Source organism: Miniopterus natalensis, chromosome 9 (assembly GCF_054644295.1).
Source record: "Miniopterus natalensis isolate mMinNat1 chromosome 9, mMinNat1.hap1, whole genome shotgun sequence".
Lineage (NCBI taxonomy): Eukaryota > Metazoa > Chordata > Mammalia > Chiroptera > Miniopteridae > Miniopterus > Miniopterus natalensis.
In genome coordinates, this window is record NC_142089.1 from 18442973 (window position 1) to 18467497 (window position 24525).

General features: G+C 50.1%; 1 protein-coding gene across 4 annotated transcripts; it reads left to right on the forward strand.

Moving 5' to 3' along the window:
- Positions 1-1337: 1337 nt before the first annotated feature.
- Positions 1338-23345, forward strand: AZIN2 (antizyme inhibitor 2). 4 transcript variants are annotated; one of them, XM_016218010.2, is made up of 9 exons: positions 1338-1518; positions 2980-3153; positions 10673-10845; positions 11794-11928; positions 12616-12781; positions 14394-14556; positions 14665-14777; positions 18894-19108; positions 21131-23345. In XM_016218010.2, the coding sequence occupies exons 1-9, from the start codon at positions 1414-1416 to the stop codon at positions 21267-21269; spliced, it is 1383 nt and encodes a 460-aa protein (XP_016073496.2). In that variant the 5' UTR covers positions 1338-1413; the 3' UTR covers positions 21270-23345. The 4 variants fall into 4 exon arrangements, with proteins under 4 accessions (XP_016073496.2, XP_087676410.1, XP_087676409.1 ...); XM_087820284.1 differs by having other exon boundaries at positions 1342-1518; positions 14394-14777; XM_087820283.1 differs by lacking the exon at positions 2980-3153 and having other exon boundaries at positions 1342-1518.
- The last annotated feature ends 1180 nt before the right edge of the window (positions 23346-24525 follow it).

A 24525-nucleotide genomic window follows, 5' to 3' on the forward strand; every position in this document is an offset into this window, starting at 1 on the left:
CCACCGCGTCGACGCCGGGGTTCTGAGGTGGTGACTTTGCAGCTCCCATTTCCAGGCGGAGGGAGCGGTGGATCCCGGACCAGCCCCGCCGACTGAGGCGCAGGTTTGCGGAGCCCCGGGCACAGCTGAAAGCTTTATGTCAGAATTGACCAATGGGATGACGGCACCCGGTTGCCAGGGCTACGGAGGGGCGGTGAGCGGGGGCGTGGCCTGAGAGACAGGGGCGGGGTCAGGGCGGGGCTTATATAAGGGGTCCGCGGGAGGAAGGCGGAGCGTGGGGTCGGTGGCTGCTGGGCGGGCGGGGCGCAGGTCGCGGGGCCGGATCCGGGGGGAGCGAGGGAGCGGAGGCGCGGAGGACCCGATTCACTCGCTGGGGAGATCTATGGGCCGAAGCCGTGTAAATGCGTTTTAAGGCGAGTGCGGGGAGCGGCTTTGGGAGCCTTGGGGAGCGGGCGCCCTCGGCTCCAGTGCTGACCCGCCCCTGGCCCCTCTCGCCTCCTTTCAGCAGGGGCCTCGGCTCCGCAACTGCCACTCCTCCTCGGGGTGTTGCACAAGTTTCGAGGTCACCGGCGACCCCCCCTAGCAGTGCGCCTGGCTCTGGCCCCTGCGAAGGAGGACGGGGCTTGGTAAGGGTGCGCGCGCGCGCTCCTGTGTGTGTGTGCGTGTGTGTGTGTGTGTGTATTGGGGGAGGGGGGCGGGGGACCTCGGCCCTGCACCCGGGAAGGCTCACGGGGACAGAACCTCCGCCTTTGGTTCTCGCCCCTGGAGCCCACATGGTGCCCCCACGCACTCTTAGAATCCTAGTACTCCAGGACCAGCCGGCCCTCATTGACGGACGGTGGGGCTGAGGCTCGGAGGGGCCGGGGCGTACCCAAGGTCACTCAGCAGAGAGCGGGCTCGAACTTACGCTCGGGCTCTGGAGCTGAGACTCCTTGGCTGAGCCGTCCGCAGCCTCTCCATGTGCGCGTGGTCAGGACTGGGGGCGCGCTGGGAACTTGGCCACCCCCCAGATATTCAGCTTCCCGGCGCCCTTGCTTTCTTTCCTTTTTTTTTTTAAACCAAATTTCAAAACTGGAAAGGATCTCCAAAACAATCCATCCATTTTACAGATAGGGAAACTGAGGCTCGGAGAGGCAGCGTCATCTAGGCGTATAATGCCTTGTCCCAGCCCAGCATTCCCGATGGTCTCTGCCCTTCCCAGTGAGCCTAAGCTCCCCAGGCTCGTGCTAGGGGTGTGACGGGACTGGGCATCCTGGCTTGGGGAAGTGTGGAGGCCGGTCCCCCGCCTCGACACCGGGCCAGCAGCCCCTCGCTCTCCCCCCGCAGTGTGTTGCATACTTTCTAAGGCGGCGGCGGCGGCGGCGGCGGCGGCGGCGGCGGCGGCTCCATCCAGCCCAGCGGCTCCTCCTCAGCATGGCTGGCTACCTGAATGAAACGGACTTTGTGATGGTGGAGGAGGGCTTCAGCACCCGAGACCTGCTGGAGGAACTCACTATGGGGGCCTCACAGGCCACCACGGTGAGGGGGGGGTTGGGGGGGTGTCCCCTGTTCCCACTGCCTCCTCTGAAAGCGCCCCTGGGGCCCTCATCTTACTCTTTAACTTGCTGTTCAATCTTTGCTATTTGTGAGACAGCTTCATCTTATCCCCAGTTCCTGGTCCTTGCCCCTCAACCTGCCCCTGCCATTCCCTGCCTTGAAGACAGCACCACTACCCTCTACCTAGCCCTAGATCTAGGTCACAAACCTGGAGCTCCCCCCTCCCCCCATCTAGGCATCACCAAGCTCTGTGAGTTCTGCCTCCTTAAAATACCCTCCAGAAGCTCTGTTTGTAGTTCAGGCCTCATCTCTCTGAAGGCCCCCAACCTCTACCCTGCTTCATGACACCCGCTCCAGCTTGATCACAGCCCTGCTCAAAAGCAGAATTCTTTGGCAGCTCCCAGTTGCCTACAGCTCAAGTCAAAACCCCTCTGCCTTCCTAGCCCCATTTCCGGCTTCTCCCATGGTATATATCATGCTCCACCAGAGCTGACCTACTCTGCTCATATGCCCTATTGTCACTCCATTGCCTAGAACACCCTTCTCCCAGCCTCTCTCCCTCTTACCCATTTCTGCTCATTCCTTGTGACTCATCAATGACACCTTTTCCTGACTGCCCAGGCAGATTTTGTATATTCTTTCTCTGTGGCCCTCACTGCATTGTGTAAAAACTCCCATCTAGCATTTATTGAATGTGCTTGTGATTGTGTAAGGGGGTATTCTCTTCCAGACCCAAATCCCTGTCCGGTCATCTCTGTCCCTTACCATAATGCCTGACACCAGGTGGGCATCAGTAAAAAAAGTGTTGCATAAAGGGAACCTGAGTCCCAGGGAAGGTGTCAGTCATGTGTCTCATGTATAGCCTTATACATGTTCACAGCGAATCTGTGATGGCCACTTGGCCACAGCCATGGGTTGCAGTGGCAGTGGGGCTACCTCAAGGCTTCATTGAGCACCAATATGTGAAAAGCAATGGGCTGTAGGTCATAGCTTTGGCCTTCAAGGAATTGGTCTTTTTCTGGAGAAGACAGATGCTTACACAGTTCTGATACTTTGGAAGCAAGGGCAAAATGTAGTGGGAGCATTAAAAGCAGAGTGGCCTCTTTGGTTTGGGGGAGGCGGGGTTCAAGGTGAAACAGGAAGGTAGATTAAGAATTTGCCAGACACGAGAGGGGGAAGGGTATTCTGTGTGGGCATAGTGGGAACAGAGGCTTGGAGGTGGGAAAATAAAGAATCCAGTCTGCAGCGAGGGGAGGGACTAGGGCTGGATCACAGACCCTTGAATGCCTTCTGTTCTGTAGACTTGCGGAGCCCCAGAGAATTTAGAGCAGGGTAACTCTGAGGCCGCAGCTGAGCTGGGGGTGTATACTCAGGAGGACCAGGGATGGCATGCACAAGGAGGGAGCTGGGTGGGGTCTCACATTCACCCATCTTGTTGTGCAGGGTGAGGTCACTGCCTTCTTCGTGGCCGACCTGGGCGCGGTAGTGAGGAAGCACTTCTGCTTTCTGAAGTGCCTGCCTAGAGTCCAGCCCTTTTACTCTGTCAAGTGCAACAGCAGCCTGGGCGTGCTGAAGGTCCTGGCTGAGCTGGGGCTGGGCTTCAGCTGTGCCAACAAGGTGAGCCCCTGCCCCCACCAGCACACTGACCCTCACTGCCTACTGAGCGCACGCACACACACACACACACACACACACACACACGCACACGCACACACATACACACACACACACACACGCGCGCGCGCGCGGCCGGGCCACTGTGGGTGGGCCCTGGGGAGGCAAGAGTGACATGCAGTTGGCCCCTGCCCTCTGGGTAGGGCCACTCACTTGGAAGGGGCTTTAGGGGATGAGGGGGGAGAAACAAGCATGAAATTTGCCAGCCTTGAAGTTCCAAATTAGAATCTTGTGTGTCCCTGGGGTAGATGGGTCGCCTTTTAAAATGGAAGCTTTCAAACTTCTTGGCATAGAGCTATACATGGTATTCTTTTAAAACAAAACAAAAATACCCCCTTATTGTTGGTTTTATTTTCTTTTTTCTTTTATAATCTTAATAATGTGTGACTACATTTTCTTAATTAATCCTTTTAGAGTTTTGTTATTGTTGCCAGTTCTATTGCCTTTCTAATTTTATTAATGCTGTTGTCTTAATTCTCTCCTCTTCAATTTAGATTAACTTTGCTTATTTACTATTATTCCTTATTCACTGAGCTCCTACAATGTGCTGGCCACTGTGCTAGGTAGGGCGGGGAACAGTGTTGAGTAAGACAGACTCCACTGTCCTTGAATTGAATGCTTAGCTTACCTATTTTCATTCTGTTCTTACTGGAAAAAACCCTTTAAGCTATAAAGTTTCCTCAGAGTACAGCTTTGGATATATTTATTTATTCAGCAGACATTTATTGAGTACCTACTGTGGTGCCAAGTACTGTTCTAGGTGAGAGTTTAGCAAGTGGACGAAACAAAACAACAACAAAAAAAGGCTCTTTCTTCATGGAGCTTGTTTTTAAAAATAAGTTAAATGAATTAAACAATGAAAATCTATAGTGTTGTAGATGGTGAGTGCTGTGGAGAAAATTAAAGTGGGAAAGGGGAGTAGGCAATGTTGGGTGAGAAGATAGCACTTGTAGATAGTTTGGCTAGGGAAGGCTTTGCTGAAATTTGAATACAGACCTGAAGGGAGCAAAGGATTAAGCCAGGTGGATATCTAGGGGAAGAACATTCTAGGCAGAGGGAACAGCAAGTGCAAAGACCCTGAGGTGCCTGGTGGGCATTGGTTTGTGATATTGTCATTAGTTATTTTTTGTAATGGCTAGTAATGATTGTTTGGGGGGAACTCCTTTTAAGCCCCTTAAAGGTAGCAATATGACTGGGTTTTGTGAGGGGAGTTTTAGAAGGAGTTCCTGGGGGAGAAAGGAGAAGAGCTAGCTTGGGCAAGATGACATGGCTGGTGGGATTCCAGTGGGAGACAAGCGTGCACCAGGGTGGGACGATCAGAACGAGCAGGTTAACCTTTATCAGAGACTAATGATAATGCTATTATTGATAGACGAGCCTCTCCCTCTTGTCACCTGCAAAGCCCCTTTGCATTAGCTCTTGCTTTGTGCACATGTCATCTAAAGTCTTGTGCGTATGTCATCTAAGCCCTATGCTGGGCATAGGGAGAGAGATTGCCATCTGATAGTTGAGGAAACTGGGGACCAACTGTACATAGCTTGCTTGTAGCAGAGCCAGGACTTTCCCCTGCACACGCTGGGCCTCTGCTCTGGGCAAGGAGGAAGGGGACCCCTTTCCAGCCACCTTGGTCTAGGGGTGAAGAACAGACCGAACCCCACTGACTAGAGTCCTTTCTTTCTGGGAACCCAGAGCTGGGGCCTTGGCCCTCTAGCTTCAGGAACTGGCCTCTAAAGGGTGTTAGGGCTTAGAAAGACCTTGAAGTCAGTGGGGACTTTAAAAGCATCTATCATTTGCCGAGTGCTCCTGTTGTGCCAGGTGCTTTACCAAGCATTTTCTGTACACGATCTCATTTTATTCTCGCAACTACCCTGTGAGGTAATTATAATTACCCTGATTCTGACCATAGTCCTGTCAGGAAGCATTTAGTGTATAGGAAGGGAAGTACAGAGGTTGAGTGACTCACTGGGAATTGGCTGCTTGTGAATAGCAAGGTCTCTGATTCTATAGCTGCTGTCTTTTCCAAGATCCTAGGGAGGGGATGGCTGAGCCGGGACTAGGCTGGTGACAGACGCTAACTTGGAGGGCTGGGAGAGACCAAGTTCCCCTCCCGGTGGATGGGATCATGTAAACCTTAGGGTGCATTTATTGAGAGGCGGCTGTGGGTCCCCAAACTTTCTATGGAAGTCCAAGGCTGCCCTCTCCTGGTCAGCCACAGCTGGTGGCCATGCTTAGCACATCGAGGGCTTGGCAGTGAACTGGGGCTGGGCGTATAAATTCACATCGGAGGGCTCCAGGGTGAAGGGCCCAGGCCCTGCAAGGGGCTCTGGTTCACCCACCTGCCCAAAGACCTTTTGTCATCTCTCCTGATCCCATTCCTTGCGCTCACTTGCTGCCTCCCTCAGCATGCTTCCATCTTAAAAAGACTTTCCAGGATGCCATCTTCCCCCATTCTTATCTCTTCCTTCTTCAAGGCCAGAGCAAGGTCTACACTCGATGTCCGCACTCACTTGTCACTTTCCCTTAGCACCCGCTCCTTATGCCATTGCTTCCCGACCTGCGCGCTCACTACTCCAAAGAACCTCCTCTTACCAGTGGCTCCCGTGATCTCCAGGGTGCAGTGAGCACTTTATTTTAAAAATTCATTTTGAATTATTCAAATAATATATGTATTCACACACACACATGCACGCACACATACACACACACAAGTAGGACATCAGCTTTATGTCTCCCGAGATAATCACCATCATGAATTCGAGTTTGGTGGCTACATATAGTATTTAAAAATTACTTCAAATAAGACCTATAGAAAATATACACAATATCTTGTGATTCTGCAATAAAATATAAAAGATGGTCACGTGGTATGGAGTGTTCAGAATAGCTTTCCACTCAGCAGGCTTGGGAGGTCGGTCCCTATTGATGCATGTAGACCTTGTTGGGGACACTCCTTGGTCCTCTTATTATTTCGCGTCTCAACAATATTCAATGCAGGTCTTTTTGCTTGTTTCTTGGTAAGAACACTTGACATGGGACCTACACTCTTAACAAATGTTTAAGTACAGCGCGGTTAATTAGGCACAATGTTGTTGGAATCTCTGGAACTTACTCATCTTGCAGAACTGAAATCTGATGCCCATTGAGCAGCCGCTCCCCATTTAATGACATAGTCTTTTTACAAATACTCAACAAAGGAGATGCTCCTACTTGTAAAGACTTTGGATGAAAGTGAACGCCACTGTGCCCCTGCCCCACCCTCACTGGGTGCCTCCGACAGTTAAGACACCACCTTCCACGCAGACAAAAGTTGTGGGACAGGCTTTGCCTGGACAGGATGGCACTGTGATCTCTGCCTTGTTCTGCCTCTCCTGGAGACATTCTCTCCCCTCACTTTCTGCAGGTCCCGGGTGCCAGCTCTCCTTCATCTCCCACCGCTCTCAGGGGGAGAGCTCTTCTGGGCTCCATCTCGGGCTCCTTTCTCTTGTAAGTTCTCCCTCTGCTTAGGGAATTCCATCTTCTCCCATGGCTTTAACTGCCAGCCATATGCCACCGCCTCCCACGTGTTGACCTCCTTCCCAGACCTATCTAACCGGCTGCTGGCTTGAGAACGACAGGAAGCCTGGAACCCAGTGTGTTCCAACGCACTCACGATTTTCCCTTGGAGAAAGGTCCCTTGGTCTGCTGGGGGTGGAGTCCCCCCAGACACCCTCACCCTGCATCCTCACGTGTACTCCACCACCAAGCTTGCCAGCCCTGCCCCCTGAACGCATCTCCCCTGCCTTTCTAGTGCAGACTCTGCTATCTCTGCCAGGCTGATTGTGACCAGCCCCCCCCCCCCCCTCGGGCCCTTCAGGGCTGCCAGAGTGATATGCATTTAGACCTTGCAATTAAAATGCCAAACCGAACATGTCATTTCCCTTCTTGAACCCTTCTAACCGTCTCCCATCACTCACGGGATGGAATGGGAATCCAGTGGGCCTTCTCGGTTTCCCCGTTGGCTCCGCCCGCCCCCCTCCAACCTCATCTTCGCCAGGTGCCCACCCTGCCCAGGCCACTGCACCACCCTTCCTACCTGTGCCAAGCTGGGCGCCTTCTGGCCTCAGAACTACACAGGCACTTCCTCTGCCGGAGACCTTTCCTTCCTTCCCCTTGGCCTGGCGTAGGCCGCCTGCGGGCCTCAGCTCAAATTTCTGAGCCTCAGAGAGGCTGTCCTCCCCTACCCCCGGCCTCCCCACCCGCACTCTCTTTCATAACCTGCACTTCTGCTTCATGGCTCTTACCCATTTGTAATTCCCTCCTTACTCAGAGTTCATTCATTCCCTCCCGTCTCCCCACCAGCCTGAAGGTGGCGCGGGGTCAGAGCCCCTGTCTGCTTTCCTTACCCCGTTTTCATTAGCACCCAGCACAGAGCCTGGCAACTCCGCGGAGCTCCAGGAATACTTGTCAGCTCAGGTTTGAGGCTGAGTTCTCGCTCCACTGTGCTGCGGTTAGGAGCTGGTGAGCTCGGCTGACAGTTCTGGGGGAGGGTTCCAGCCGTGCCTCTGAGAAACTGCGTTACTTTGGACAAGTCACTTAACCTCTCTAAGCCTCCCTTTCCTATCTCATAAGATTATTATAAAGATTTAATAAGAATGTAAATAACATTGGATGCAGTGGCTGGCATACGGTTATTTTTTTCCTTTTTAGAAATGCATTTTAAAATTATAGTTGACGTGCGGTATTATACTAGCTTCAGGTGTGCAGCACAGTGATTAGGCATTTACGCGCCCCGCACAGCGATCACCACGATAAGCCTGGCAACCACCTGTCACCTCACACAGTTAGGACGATGTTATTGACTGTATTTTCTATGCTGGACATTCTTAGGTAATTTTTTTATCCTCATGCAAGGATATATTTATTGATTTTAGAGAGAGAGAGAGGAGGAAGGGGGAGGGGGAGGGAGGAACATCAGTGTGAGAGAGAAACATCTATTGGTTGCCCCCATGGGCGCTGTGACCGGGGATCGGACACGCAACATGCTGGCATACAGGGTGACACTCAACCAGCTGAGCCACCTGCCCAGGGCCACTTATGTATTTTATAACCAGAAATTTGTACCTCTTTTCCCCTTTTCCCTTTTTTTGCCTTCCTCCCAACTCCCTTTCCCTCTGGTAACCATCAATTTGTTCTCTATATCTATGCTTTTTGTTTTGTTTTGTTTTTCTTTTTTAATTATGTTTTTTAAATTGATTTTAGAGAGAGAGGGAGAGGGAGAGAGAGATAGAAACACCAATGAGAGAGTCATTGATCAGCTGCCTGCTGCACGCCCTGCACCGGGGATCCCACCAGCAACCCCGGCATGTGCCCTGACGGGGAATCGGACCAGTGACTTGTTTCATGGGTCAACATTCAACCACTGAGCAACACTGGCTGGGCTTTTTTTTTGGTTTACTTTTATTTATTTTGTTCTTTAGATTCCACATATAAGTGAAATCATATGGTATTTGCTTTTCTCTGGCAGACTTATTTTACTTAGCATAATATTCTCCAGGTCCACCCATTGTGCTACAAATGGCAAGATTGCCTTCTTTTTCATGGCTGAGTAATATTCCACGGTATATGTGTACCAAGGCTGTTTTATCCATTCATTTATCGATGGGCAACCACGTTGCTTCCATATCTTGGCTATTGTAAATAATATTGCAGTGAGCATGGGGTACATATATCTTTTTGAATTAGTGTTTTTTATTTCTTCAGATAAATACCCGGAAGTGGGATTGCTGGATCATATGGTCCAGCAATTTTTAATTTTTTGAGAAATCTCTGTACTGTTTTCCACAGTGGCTGCACCAACTTACATTCCCACCAATAGTGCATGAGGGTTCCTTTTCTCCACACCCTTGCCAAGGCTTGTTACTTCTTATTGAAGACAGCCATTCTGACAGGTGTGAGGTGATATATCTCATTGTGGTTTTGATTTGCATGATGACAACAATGGTCATTTAAATATTTACAATCAAAGCTAAACCGCAGGCCCCCAGTGCTAGCCCTGCTTCTTCCTTTCACCTCATGCGGTGCAGCAGGGAGTAAAAAGCTTCACAGCCACTCCGACCTGGCTCTTTGGAATAAGCTGTGATGGAAGCAGTTCCAGCTCTGGGCTTGGACCTCTGTGTCCTGCTCTGCTACTTACTGGCCGTGTCACCACAGGCAGGTGGAACTCTGTGTCCTCTGTAAAATGTGGCCAACAAATATTTCATAGGATAGTTATAGGCATCACCTGAGATAATGCACATAAATACCTTGTGCTGAAAAGATGCTAAATTAAAATTAGAGTCTTATCACAAACTAAGGCTGGCTAAAAATGGCCTCTGTCTCCTGCCATGTTTCTAAATCGACTTCCTCTCCGCTTCCTTCCCTTAATCATGGAGAGTCAGACCTGAGTTTGAAAGTTGGTTCTGCCACCCACTTGCTACATGGTCTCTGTGAGCATCGGTTTCTTTCTCTGTCGAATGGAGCTGATACCCATCTGTGGGGTTATCGTAAGGAGTAGATAAAATGGTTAATCTACAGTAAGGCTTGGCAAAGCTGTGGATGGTGGGCCACGTCCAGCCCACTGCTGATTTTGTGAAGTTTGATTGGATCCCAGCCTAGCTCATTCACTTATACATCGCCTGTGGCTACGCAGTGGAGTAGTTGTGACAGAAACTGTATGGCCTACAAAGCCTAAATGATTTACTCTCTGGCCCCTTTATGGAAAAAGTCTGCCAGTGCCTGATGTAATAAGCATCTCATTGGGTGCCTGCTTGTGGTAGGTGCTCAGTGACCATGGTTGCTGTCACTGTCATCATCATTGTCTGTATCATTAACGCGGCCATCAGGTGGAGCAGTGCTCTGTAAAGGAGAGGAAGAGGGGGCCCCATGGGGAGAGGGGCTCGCTGGAGTCTCCCAGCAGTGCCATGCACACAGCAGGCCTGTGTCAGAGATTCCTGGTATTGTGAACTTTCTGATACATCAACCAATATCCTCTAAGCATTTAAACCTGCCAGGAAAATGTGTCAGAAGTCTGATGTCAGGGCCACCAGGAGTCCACATAACGCCTTTGTGTGAATTAGAAAATGTACCCTTTCCTTAAGACACTCAATTATTATAATAAATATACTGATTATTAGAAGGAGATGCTTTACTGCCTGGAAGCTGTAATACATATACAAATCTACCGTGTATTCTTTGTGAATGAGACCCCCTAGGACTGTGCTGTGCTGTGCATCGCCCGCCCAGCCGTACCTGGCAGCCCTGCCTGTCAGATGATGGTGAGCCAGCAGGAGTCCCGGTTTTTATATCTGCTGTTAAGAGCAAGGCCCACTTCTTAGGGACCTTCTGCATGCATAGCTATGACTTTGCCCCTCGTCTGTGTTTCCTCGGTTTCTGTGGGCCCAGCAGACCCTAGTGCCTCCTCACCACCACCTTTGGGACCCCACAGGCAGAGATGGAGTTGGTCCAGCATATTGGCGTCCCTGCCAGTAAGATCATCTACGCCAATCCCTGTAAGCAAATTGCACAGATCAAGTACGCTGCCAAGCATGGGGTCCAGCTGCTGAGCTTTGACAACGAGACGGAGCTGGCAAAGGTGGTGAAGCACTACCCCAGTGCCAAGTAAGCTGAGAGCCACTCGTGTGGGAGGCGGAGGGGTGGGAGGAGTAGAGCTGGAGCAGAGGACCCTGCCCTGGACCCAGCCACGGGCACAGGAGGTGGGGCAAGCACCCATGGACTGGACCCATGGACTGGCCTGGACAAAGGCAGGAACAAGTGATTACAGCCGTGGTGTTAGAGGTCAAAGTCTTGGCTGAGAAGGGGGTGGTCGGGGAAGCTTCATGAAGGGGGTGGCGTTTCAGGTGGGCCTTGAGTAGTGGATCGAATTTGGGGAGGGCACAAAGTGGATCAAAGCGAACTGCATAAGCAAATGCATGGAGGTCAGAAGTGGCGTTTGAGGGGTAAGTAGAAATGTGGTGTGACTGGAACATGCCACGTGCGAGGGGGGAGAGAGACGGAATGATGCTGGTCACGTGGCAGGGACCTGATGCAAATAGGCTTTGCAAGGGGTCAGACTGAAGGTATTGCTCAGGCTGAAGCTTTTACACTGTCACTTGTACCCTGAGGATCCCAGGGAGGGGCCTCAGGTGAAGGGGAGACCAGGTGGTGGGCCACTTTGGTTCACCTAAAGCAGTTTCCATTTTGTCTGTTATATATGACATTGGGGCTCTCAATCAGACTGTGTTTGAAAAAATAGAACGGTTTCCCTCATACAAGAAAAGCTGGAAAAGCCCAGCTGGTGTAGCTGATCCAGAGGAAGTAAAGCTGCTGGGGAGAACTGGAGAGGTCACGACCAGGGCAGGGATTGCAGGGAAGGGCCCAAGGTCATTTAGGGAATGGAATGAACAAGACTCAGAGGCCGACTGGCTGTGCAGGGAGAGGAAGGGGTCAGGGGGCCTGTAGGGTTGGGCAGCTCTAAGCTGCAGGGGTTCACTCCCCTTGACTCCGTCAAGAAGTGGTTGGGGTGGGGGAGGTGGGTCCACCCAGCAGAGGTGCTGCGTGTCTCCTCAGGATGCTTCTGTGCATCGCCACCGAGGACTCCCACTCCTGGAGCTGCCTCAGTCTCAAGTTTGGAGCATTGCTGAATTCCTGCAGACACCTGCTTCAAAACGCCAAGAAGAGCCACGTAGAGGTGGTGGGTGTGAGGTGAGTGTCTGGAAGGCCCCCACCTCCACCCATACCTGGCCCGCTGCTTCTTTCCCAGGAATTAATTCTGTATGAGACCTCTCCAAAGTCCTGGGGGGGTGGGGCTGTCCCTGGGCCTGGAATTCCGCACTTGAGAGTTCCCCCTCTCTTTGGGAAGAAGGTTTGGCATGTCCTGCTGCCCAACCCCACAGTCCCCAGGTCTTGTCCCAGGAGGTCCCAGGAGGGACCTGGATTTGCAAGAATTTTATCAGCCTACGGGCCACACCTTTGCAATGACTTAACACTGCTTTCATTTATTCTCTATTTAGGAATTCCAGGCCCTGTTCTAAATGTTTCATGTGCACTATGCCACAGCCTTGTGGGGTCTCATCCCCACTTGACAGATGGGGAAACTAAAGCCCAGGCAGGCCAAACCACTGACTGAGAGGGGCATTCAGATCTGGTTGACTCATCCCAGAGGCCCATCCCTAGGGGCAGAATGGAGGGATGGCAGGGGCACCAAGTGCCAAGTCTCCTGCCCCACTCCTCACTTGCCACATGGCCCTCAGCAGCCCATTTACCCTCTTAGGCCCTCAGTCGTTACATCTGTCAAATGGGCACCGTGTCCACTGTGCCTTTCCTGGCTGGGGCTGAGGTGTTGGCACCTGGGGACCTGCGTGTGAGCCGAGGCTTTTTCCCCTTTCCCAGTTTTCACGTTGGCAGTGGCTGTCCTGACCCTCAGGCCTATGCTCAGTTCATCGCAGACGCCCGGCTTGTGTTTGAAATGGGTGCCGAGCTGGGCCACAGGATGCACATCCTGGACCTTGGTGGCGGCTTCCCTGGTGTGGAGGGGGCCAAAGTGAGATTTGAAGAGGTAACCCTGGGGTCTGAAGCGTCACATTGGGCTCTGTGGGGGTGGGGAGTGGGGCGTGGGGAGGGTTATGATGCTGATAGGGAGCCCACGGTGAGCAGATCCTATATGCTAAGTGCTTGGTGCTTTGCCTGGATCTTATTATTAACCTCGTGTTACTGCTGGGCAAATGAGGCTCCGAGAAGTTACATCACTTCCTGAGTTCAAGGTAGAGCTGGCTGCACACCCAGCTCTGCCTGACTGAAGCCCATGCACATATTTGAGGCTCAACCAGGCCATATTTGCAAAAGTCATAAAGCTTTTTGAAGGTCTGGGCTGATGAGAAATCAAATGAGAGGGCAGGAAAGGGAAGCAAACCCGTCCAGCTTACCGTCTGTGAGACGAAATCAGAAAAATGTCATCTCAGTGCCCACTCCCACCACTAGGGGTCGCTTCTCCTTAGTAGTAAGAGCTTCACTGGGGAACATCTACAGCTATGACAGGCCTCTCAGAAAATAGTCCCCTATAGACACAAAGAATTAGCCTCCCAGGGGAGCCCCGCAGCACTGTACATCACAGAGCTCCACTGGGTTCCCTCGTCCATCTACCACTCGGGAATTAAATTATGCAACATTCTTAAAATGAAAACACTCACATGGAGAGGTTATTCCCAGTCTGTTGAATAAAACAGGTTATAAAAAAACATGTATATAACCCTATCTTATTTATCATAAAAATAGTGTTTGTATAAAAAAAGAATTGAAGGAGATACTCCAAAAAGTTAATAACGATTAGGTTGCTCTGGATAACAGAATTAGGAGTGATTTTTTGGAAAAGAACTTTAAGTACAGTTTACATTCAATATTATTGTGTATTAGTTTCAGGTGGTTAGACAATCATACACTTTACAATGTGTCTCCCTACCCCCCTGATGTTTCCAATACCCACCTGGCACCATGCATGGTTATTACAATATTATTGACTATATTCCCTATGCTGTATTTTACATCCCCGTTTCTATTTTGTAACTTAATCCCTTCACCTTTTTTACCCACTCCCTCAACCCCCTTCCCTTCTGGCAACCATCAGTCTGTTCTCTGTGTCTATGAGTCTGTTTCCATTTTGTTTGTTCATTTATTTTGCTCTTTAGATTCCACATACAAGGGAAACCATACAGTATTTGTCTTTCTCTGACAGGCTTATTTCACTTAGCATAATACCCCCTAGATCCATCCATGCTGAAGTTAGGGGTCATTTTTATCTTCTTTTTTCTTGTCTCTATTTTCTGTAAAAAATGTGTCATTTAGCAGGTTGGTTATTTATGAAAGAAAAATCCACATCAGGGCTTCTGCAATCTGAGCACCAAGTGTTACTTTAAGAGTGGTTCTTGCCACTTGGGGGGGTGGGATCGAGAAGGGTGATTTGCACAAGCATGAGGGGCTCGCCCAGCTCTGTCTCCCACCTACCCCCTTGGCCAGCTGTCCGCGGTTACCAGCTGGGGCTTTCGTAGCTGCCAAGTCCATCTTTCTGAAATCAAAGAAGCTTTCAAGAAATGGACTTGGAGCTGTGGCAAGTCTTCAGCATAAACCCCACATTTCAGACATGTAATCGTCCACCCCCATCCTCCTACCATCAGATTGCTTCTGTGATCAACTCAGCCTTGGACCTGTACTTCCCGGAGGGCTGTGGCGTGGACATCCTTGCCAAGCTGGGACGCTACTACGTGACCTCGGCCTTCACCTTGGCCGTCAGCATCATCGCCAAGAAGGAGGTTCTTCTGGACCAGCCTGGCAGGGAGGGTAGGTGCCAGGGTAGGTGGGCAGCGGAGCCCACCATTGTGCCAACTCCCTACCCCCACCCCCTCATCTTGCTGCTTGCCCTGCCCTTGACCTCTCCCCTCCCTGCAGAGGAGACTGGTTCTGCCCCCAAGACCATCGTGTACCACCTCGACGAGGGCATCTATGGAATCTTCAACTCAGTCCTGTTTGACAACACCTGCCCTACCCCCGTCCTGCACAAGGTGAGTCACTTGGGCCTATTTTCAAGCGTGTGGGTGTGTTTAAATATTTTTTGTGTGTTATCTAATTTTTCAAAAGTAAAGCATATTCATTGTAGAAAATAGACAACAAAGATGAAGAAGGTGAGATTCTTTAACATTAGATTTCTTTTCAGTCTTTAAAAAAAATGTATTACATTTCCCCCCCATAAGGTGGGGGCCATATTGCTTTGTAACCTGCTTTTTTTCACTCAAGATGGGGTGTAGCTCTTTCCATGCCATGAACTAATCTCTGACAGCAAGATTTCTGATGACTGCAGAATATTTTAACCGATCTAACTTTAGTGGTTGGCCATTGGTTTCCTGTTTTTGAGCACTGTGAGTTTATCTTGACATCCATCACTGATCACTGACTGCTCTGGGGTAAATTCCTAGAAGTAAAAAGAAACAGCTCCTCTCTAATGGGTTTTTCCATGTTAATAAGGGAACAGGAATTGGCAACACATTCCTCCTGGCCTGCGAATCCAGCCCAGCGCCTCCCACAGCTTGGTGGGCAGCTTTAAGGGGAAAGAAAGTCAGACATGCCCTTGTATTTTCACATGTCCAGGTCTTTGTGTGTGCGGTCCTGTTTCTGGAGGGAAATTAAGTGCCTAACCGGCACCTACAGCTTCATGAGCTTTCGATATGTGTGTTTTCTTTTCCTCTCCATTCTTTCTAGTTTTCCAAGGCCCAGTCAGGTGTCAGCTCCTCCTTGTAGCTCTCCCTGCCCCTTTTTTGTGGCAGGGAGAGGGAGCCCCCTTCCCTCCTCCAGGCACCCACGACTTCTGTGGTGTTGGTGTTAAGTGTGGCTATGCCTGCCTGCCTGAGTAAGCTGCCCTGACATGCTCAGGAATTCAGTTTTCTACTGTGATGCACTAGCATTGCCTGCATTCTTGCGGGATTCCACATCCTATTGTCTCCAGAAAGGGCCAGTTCTTTTGGCTAAATACCCAGAAGTGGGGCTGCTGGATCATACGGTAGTCCTATTTTCGTCTTTTGAGGAACCTCCATACTGTTTTCCATAGTGACTGCACCATTTTGCATTCACCAGGGTCCAGTTCTCCACAACCTCGCCAACACCTGTTGTTTTCTTGATAACAGCCATCCTAACAGGTGTGAGGTGATATCTCACTGTGGTTTTGATTTGCATTTCTCCTATGATTAGTGACACGGAGCATCTTTTCACATACCTCTTGACCATTCGGATGTCTTCTTTCATGTTGTTTTATCATGCGCAAATGCATTCCTAAAATATATTTATCATTATTTTACTTGTGGTTTACTTTATAAAAAGGGTGTTATGATGTAACCGTTTTGGACTTTTTCCAAAACTTAGCATCGCAGTCTAAGTTTCCTCAATACCCCAGTATGTCTCCAAAGCTCCTTCATTTGACTATTGTGTAACACTCTGTCAGTGAGTATGTGCAACTTACTCACCCAATCTCCTCTCAAGGCAGTAGGATCGTGTCCAGGTGCTTGCAACTGTGAGTACTGCTGCTAGGAATATTCTTGCTCACGTCTCTGTGACGCATGAGCACGGGGTGGAACCATGAGTGAGCGCAGGGCATGCAAATGTTCAGTTTCCTGAGACAGTGCCAGACTGTTTCCAAAGTGGTTGTACTGACTGACAATCCCACCAGCAGTGTCTAAGAGACTGGGTGGGTCTACATGTTCCCAACGCCACCACCATCACCATTAACATCTAATTTGTGGGGTTAAGAACAGGTTTCAGGTCTCATTTATGGTTTGGTTCAGCTGTGAGTAGCAGATCCCAAATTACATGGCTTGAACAAGATATGAAGGCTCCTTTCACTCCAACCTAAATGTCTGGATGCAGACAATTCAGAGCTGGTATCATGGCTTCTTAGTGCCGTGGAACCACATGGCTTCCAGCTGTACCTATTTCTAGGTGTTGCCATCATCTTGGTTGGCACAAATTGGAGCTCCAGACATTTAGGAAAAAAGGTGAAGTCCACGTTCCAGTTGTCTTTTAAGGAAATTTCCTGAAACAGCAGCCACATAATACTTATCCCATGGCCACAACTATCTGGAAGAGAAGTTGGCCTTTATTGTAGGTGGTCATGTGCCCAGCAAAAGCTGAGGGTTGGAATTGCTGCGGTAGGCAACTAGCAGCTTCTGCCACAAGTAAGATAGAATAAAACACTGGATGGCAATAGAATGTAAGTTGGAAGATAAAGTAGCCAAGTTGGTGTTTAAGGTTTTGAACTGTTTGACAGGAAGGTAAAGATAGTGATTAATTTTCACCTTGAAGTTAGGCATGCTTGTTAAAATGTAAATGTCTAGAGTAACCACTAAAATAATAGAAATAGATAATATAATTTCTAACATTGAGAGTAATTAAAATAGTTTAGTTTGGACATCAGCATAAAAAAATAGACCAGCAAAACATAGTTGAGAGCACAGAAAAGACCCCCCACATATCTGGAAAGTTCTGACAGGGCCTGCAAAGCAGGTCATTGGGGATTGTGTAAATATGTGATGCCAGGACACCTGATTGTCCATATGCAGAAAATGAAACTGGATCCTTGCCTCATACCAGACATGAATATAAATTCCAGAAACCAATGTAGGAGAATGTCTGTTTGACCTCAAAACAGGAAAGCACAGTGAAGAACATCTTAAAAACAAAAAAGGAAAAGCCTGTCTCCATTAAAATGAAGATCTTCTGTCCACCTGTTAGCAAAAGGAAAGAGGCAATCACAAACTGGAGGAAAATGTTGCAATACGTATATAATTAATAAGGGATTAGTAAACAGAATATATGAAGGATTCTTAAATAAGAAATACAGACAGATAAGAACCCTAAGGAAAAAGCAATGTGAAATAGAAAGCAATAGAAATATGGGCAAAAGACAGGCAATTCAAGAAGAAAACCAAATACAAAATGAAAAGGTGCTCAGCCTCGCTCGTTGGCAATCAAGGAAACGCGAATTGAAGTGAAAATGAAGGGCCATTTTATACTGACCAGATTCGAAAAAGGTTTAAAGCATGGCAGTGTGACGTGTTGGTGGGGATCTGAAGCAGCTGGCTAGGTGGGAGGCGGCTGGCGTTATTCAGATAAGCACGTGTGCGCCCTGCCTTCCGGCAAGTTCCTGGGTATGCATACGTGTTTGAGGAGGTATATAAGAATGTACACAGGAGCAATTTTTATAATATAAAACATTGGCCACAACCTTATGCTTGTCGGCAGGCTAATCCACAAACAAACTGCAGTGCATTCCATACAGGGAGCTTTCTATGCAGCATGTTGCAGATTGTGGCTATATGTATCAGCTGGGACCTTGGCCATGCAAGTTTCAAAGACGACAAACCAGCAAGCTGTAGCGATCACACACTGCCATTCCGCTTACCCTGTTGTTAAGGTCAGGCTCACTCTTGGGAAAGAAAGTAGAACAAGAGAAGGATGGGAACAGTCAGGGCGAGGCTCGCATGCCACCGGCATGGGCCACGCACGGGTTTCAGAGGCACCAGAAATGTTTCTTTAGCTGGGTGATGAGCACATCGATATTCATTTCACTATTAGATCCTGTATTTTACACACAATACAAATATCCTTTTGTATAAATTAGATATTTAACAAAGATTTTAAAATTCTCACCAAGGACATTTTCCATTGATTTTTAGGAGGAGGGGGAGGGAGGGAGGGAGAGGGAGAGAGAGAGAATGAGAGAGAAAGAGAGAGAGAGAAACATTGATTGGTTGCCTCCTGCAAATGCCCTGATTTGGGGCTAGCAGGGGATTGAACTTGCAACCTAGGCATGTGCCCTGATCGGGAATCGAACCTGCAACCTTTCAATGTACAGGATGACGCTCTAACCAACTGAGCCACCCGGCCAGGGTGGATCAAGAATCTTGCCCAGGGTCACACAGCTGGCAAGTGTTGGAGCCTGGATGTAACACCAGGCATTGTGGCTTCAGAGTCGGAGGCCATGAGTGCAGAGAAGTGGAAGGGCCTTATATGCCAGGCTAGGAGGCCCATCCAGCGTTTATCCTATTGGTTAAGGGAGCCATGGAAGGCTTTGGAGGGAGGGAGTGGTAAGGCTGCGGGAAGCTGAATGTGGTCATCCCCCTTTCCTGCAGAAACCATCCACAGAGCAGCCCTTGTACAGCAGCAGCCTGTGGGGCCCGGCGGCTGATGGCTGTGACTGTGTAGCTGAGGGTCTGTGGCTGCCGCAACTACACGTAGGGGACTGGCTGGTCTTTGAGAACATGGGCGCCTACACTGTGGGCATGGGTTCCCTTTTCAGAGGGACCCAGACCTGCCGCATCACCTGTGCCATGTCCCGGGTGGCCTGGTAAGGGGGCCCTGCTGGGAAATGGAGTGGGATGGGGGGGGGGAAGAACAGGTTGGGCAGAAGCAATGAGGGAAACCTGAGATTTGACACCCTGCTTCTGTGAGATCCAATTTGACAAGTAGCTCTTGACTGCTGATTCCAAGGCAGGCCTGTGCTTGTCACCTGGCTGTGGCCATGAATGAGACTGAGCTTCCCTTGAGGAGCTCAGAGCCTGTGAGAGACACAGGGACGCAGACGGTATTCCTGATAATCCTGTGCTGGGTGGAGAGGGCAGGTGGGGAAGCTCAGATTCCTCCCTGGGGCCCAGATCCAGCGCCCCGAGGAAGGAAGGGCCAAGTAAAGCCTGGGAGATGCGTGGGAGCTGGGCAGCAGGCGGGGGTGCCAGGGAGAGGGAGCAGGAGCGAGCATTGTGCCTTCAGGACGCTGCACAAGGTTGGTTGTGGCTGGGAGGGGGCGGCCGCGTCTGGGAAGGGCCTCAAGGGCCAGAGGAGGGCTTTGGGCAGCAAGGGCAAGCGCGGCGTGGCTGGAAGCAGGGGAGTGGCGAGGCTGCCGTGGGCCTTAGGAAGGCCACTCCAGCTACTGTGCGGATTAGGGGGGCGGGGGCAGTGCAGATGGAGCTGAGCACTTGAGTGGCTGCTCTGGGACCCAGGGAAGGTTTGCGCCCCCTCAACCGCATCCTCCCGTCTAGAAAACGAGCCTGACTCTGGCCCTGCTTCCTCGCCTGGCCAGCGCTGGGATCCGGTGAGGCGAGGGGAGGAGATGCGAGGGAAGTTGAGCTTGGTGAATCCTTTTGTCAGGCCTTGTGACGATTTCCTTGCAACCACACAAAACTGTGGGGTGAGTGTTATCACAAACAGATAGGTCATTTGCTTGAGGTCACACAGCTGGTCGGCAGTGAGGAGCCCCCCTTCTGGGGCTGGGGAGATGGCTGCGGAGGGCAGGAGCGTCCACCCTTTCCACCGTGTCTGTGCCTACTACGTGCCAGGGGGCTAATGAGGGCACTAAGTCCCTGCCCTGCTGCGGGCGAAGGAATGCCACGGAAGCAGATATTGAACCCTGCTGGTATTGAGGAGAAGTGCATTGTGCTGTGGGATTCAGTGAAGTCTTCCCTGAGATTCAGTCACTGAAGCTGAGGCCTGGAGACTGAGGAATTAGGGAGGGTTGATGATGCAGGTGGACGCACAGGCCCGGGATGGGACGTGTGTGAGCCTGAAAGATGGCTGCTGTGGGTGACACACAGGGGAGGATGGGCATGGTTGGAGAGGCCGGCCGGGGCCAGATCTCCTGAGGCCTGAGAGCGGAGGGAAGCTGCTGGCAACTCAAGGGCAGGGATTTGCTGTTTGGAAAGATGGCCCTGGGCCAGAAACGTCTGGAGGAGGCTGGAACAGGTCAGGGAGACTGTGCATTCCTGGCTGGAGATGGTGGTGGTAGTGGGAGTGGAGAGGTGTGTACCTGTGAGGAGGTTCAGCAGCTGGGCTCAGCAGGATCGACTGGGTGTGGGGACAAGCTTCCCAATTTGTGGCTGATCAGATGGTGGAGCTGTTATCAGTGTGAGTAGGTAGGAGAAACCGTTTGTGGGAATTTTTGAATGGGCAGGAGGTAATTTTTTTAAAATCCCAAGCCTAGAGTATGAAGAATGTGGGAGTGAGAAAGTTGGGTGGAGTCCTAGTTCTACCACCTTCCAGAGATGTGACCTTGGGCAGGTCTCTTCTCTCTGCTTCAATGTCCTCATCAGTAAAATGGGGATAATATTGCCCTTACAGGGGTTTGGGGAGGACCCAACTAGATAATATAAGTGCCTGGCTCAATGTCTGCCCCATAGTAAGTGTCCAATAAATGGGGTTCCTTTCCTTCTTGGGGGGGTTGGACTACAAGGGTGGGGGAAGAGGGGTCAGCAGGCCTTCCCCTGCCCTAAGCTGGGCTCAGGTGAGACCCCTATACCCGATGGGGCCAGGTCTTCCGGTACAGGGCCATCAGTAGTCCCCAGCCTTCGGGTCCCTCCAGTGCCCCCTCTCACCACAGGAAAGCGCTGCGAGAGCAGCTGCTGCCTGCAGAACAGGATGAGGACTCCGAGGGCCTGTGCAAGCCTCTGTCCTGTGGCTGGGAGATCACAGACACCTTGTGCGTGGGCCCCGTCTTCACCCCAGCGAGCATCATGTGAGCAGCCCGTTCCCCCCGGAGAACCCCAGCGGGACCACAGAGATGCCTCTGGGACGGGTGGGGAAGGTGGCAAGCAGGGCGCCCTCTGGCCCGGGCTCTGGTGCTCGCTCTGCTGCTCCCCCACTCCACCTGTAGTGTTTCTGCCCTGTAAATAGGACCAGTCTTACACTCGCTGTAGTTCAAGTATGCAACATAAATCCTGTTCCTTCCAGCTGTGTCCGCCTCCTCTGCAGCGCAAAGGGCCTGGTTGGCCAGGTGTGGGTGTTTTTGGGGTCTCCCTTGGTCTCCTTCCTACTTTTGTAAATATGAAGCAAATAAATATTTAGGGTTTTTTTAATATCCCAGTGGAATCTGGCAGTTCAATTCCCAAAGCAGCCTGGCTAGGCCAGCACTGAGGCTTTCCACCCTGCACTGAGGACCCCATGGCCTTGCCTCAGTCCTGCCCCGGCTGCGGTGTGGGCATCTCCTGCCGGCACCAGCTTCTCTGACTCATCTCTCTCCTCTCCGCAGGAAGGGTGAGCTGTCAGGGGCTGAGGTGGGATCAGCGTTGCTTCCCTTCAGCCCTGGAGCCCAGCTCATGACAGAGAGGGGCTTCTGTGTGAATCTAACACCCAGCCTAAGGCCTGACCCAAAATTGGGGCAATCAAGTAGTTGACACAGCTTTGGAAATTCATATCAAAGATAAAGAGCAGAGAGATGGATTTTGAGGAGACCCTGCACCCCCACTCTCCTTGCAGGTCTGCAAGGCAGTAAGAGCAATGCTGATATGTGGTGGGTTGGTTTTGCTGAGGCAGTAACTGTTAGAACAGGGTTGGCCATAGACCTTGCCATAGTCAGTGCAAGGGCCCCGATGTTGATGTCTCCTCAGACTAGAAGTTTTCTGTCAGGACAAAGGCTCCTTCACATTGCTAGGGTCCCAGGCTATGCACCTATTTAGCCAAGAGGTTCAGATTTTAGTTCCCCCAGCTGCAACAGGCAACCCAAAAGATTTTTCTTCTGCATAAAAAAAAAAAACTTTGAGACATAACTCACATACCTTACAATTCACCCTCTCAAAGTGTAAAATTTGGTGGTTATTTTTTAATTATTTTAATTACTTTATCCTCAACTGAGGATAAGTTTTTATTGATTTTAGAGAGAGGAGAGAGAGAAACATTGATGGGTTGCCCCCTGTATGCACCCCGACCAGGGATCGATCCCACAACCTAGGTATGTGTCTTGACCAGGAACTGAGCCCCCAACATTCTGGTGTACAGGAGGATGCCAAACTGAGTCACCCAGCCAGGGAAAATTTGGTAGTTTTTAGTATATCCATAGAGCTTGTACAACCATCACCACTATCTAACAATAGAACATGTTTATCACCTCAAAAAGAAACCCATCAACAGTCATTCCTCCTTCCCTTCCCTTCCCCCAGCCCCTGGCAACCACTAATCTACTTTCTACCTCTATGAATTTGCCTATTCCGGACATTTCACTTCGATTTTTTATACATTACCTAAACTTCTCTCTGGATAAACCTGGTACAATGTGTGTTTTTTCCCACACTGCCAAGCAATTCTACAATTACACTCAATTCCAGCACTATCTACCTGGTGATAGCTTCAGATCCCACAGAATAGGGGTTCAGTCCTATAAGACTGCTCCCCTGCCCCACTTCAGTGGTTAATCACCAAGTCCAGGTAGTAACCTGTGCTTCTGACTGACCAGTTATAGATGAGAGGTTCTGACCACCTCTTCCTTGGGGTCAATTAATTAGCAAGAGTGGCTCACAGAACTCAGAGAAACATTTTACTTACTAGATTACTGGCTTATTATAAAAGGATATAACTCAGGAACAGCCAGATGGAAGAGATGCATAGGGCAAGGTATGCAGAAAGGGCATGGGCTTCCATGCCCTCTCCTACTGTGCCACTCTCCCAGCACCTACATGTGTTCACCCACCCGGGAGGTCTCCGAACCCTGTCTTTTTTGGGTTTTATGGAGGCTTCATTACATAGGCACAGAAGATTAAATCACTGGCCATTGATAAGTGAACTCAATTTCCAGTCCCTCTCCCCTTCCCAGAGGTTGGTTGGTTGGTTTTGTGTGTGTGTGTGTGTGTGTGTGTGTGTGTGTGTGTGTGTGTCATCACAAAAGACACCTTCATCACTCTCATCACTTAGGAAACTACAAGAACCTAAGCTCTGTGCCAGGAATGGGGATGAAGACCAAAAATATATTTATTATAGATCACAATATCATACCTAGGCATCCTGTTTCAGTGTCTCAGCCAGTACTGGGTCCTGCATGTGCTTGCCATAAGCAGAGGTGTCTCCCATTTCCAGGCTGGGGCTAGTTTTAGATACTTTGACAATAAATAGGCTGAAATCCCAGGACACAGAGACCCAGAGAGCAATCAGAAAGAGTTACTCTACTGCCCCTTTGTTCATCCAAAGCCATGTTTTACATATTACCACGCTGGGCTCAGCCCTCCACCTATAAGACTATTTCTGAGACTTCTTCTGTTTTAATGCCCAAGCAGATCTGGACTCACTCGTGCTTTTTTTGAGGGAGGGATTGAGAGAGGGCAAACACAGGTTTTTCTGCTAGAACCGGGCATCTGCTTCCAAAGGCAGCAGGCATCCTGCTGAGACAGCTGGCTGCAGTGAGATCCAGGTGTAACTCAGGTCCTTGCCAGAGGCAGGTGCACTGCAGAGCCCTCTGAAGCTTTTGAAGTGACAGCAGCTGGCACAGAGTTTGAACAGATATCTCACTGGAGCCTTTCAAGTGTTTTACTTTCCATTTGCTGCAAGAATGTGAAATTTACTTTTCTGAGCAAGATATACACAGAACTTAATGTGCCTTACTTGAAGAATAATAAAGTCATTTCTTTTCAGTTACTTGTGTTTGTTATTTCCATCTTTTTCAAAGGAGAAAGAAAAAAAAATCATTCAACCTGCGGAGAATGTTAATAGGCTTCAGGCCAGTACAGGGGAATCTAACCAGAGATCTCCTGGAGTCCTAACTGCTCTGGCATTTGCATTCAAGGGCCTCCCTAAGCAATCCACTGACAGTGAATCCTCCTGCCATTCTGGCTGCCCCAGAAGTCACTTTCTTGTTGGGCTTTGACAGATCCATCCTGGCCTGGGATCTCACCCAAGGGACATCCTCCTTCCAACACCTCCCCACAACCCACCTGTACCTCCAGGAGTTCCTTCTGGGCACTCACTCACTCACTCTGGTTGGTTAACAGATTTGCAACAGCCCCAGACTAA

Coding starts and splice junctions, on each gene's coding strand:
- AZIN2 (XM_087820284.1), top strand. CDS start 1,414: ATGGCTGGCTACCTGAATGAAACGGACTTTGTGATGGTGGAGGAGGGC. Junction 3,154..10,672: donor GCTTCAGCTGTGCCAACAAG/GTGAGCCCCTGC, acceptor GGGACCCCACAG/GCAGAGATGGAGTTGGTCCA. Junction 19,109..21,130: donor GCCATGTCCCGGGTGGCCTG/GTAAGGGGGCCC, acceptor CTCTCACCACAG/GAAAGCGCTGCGAGAGCAGC.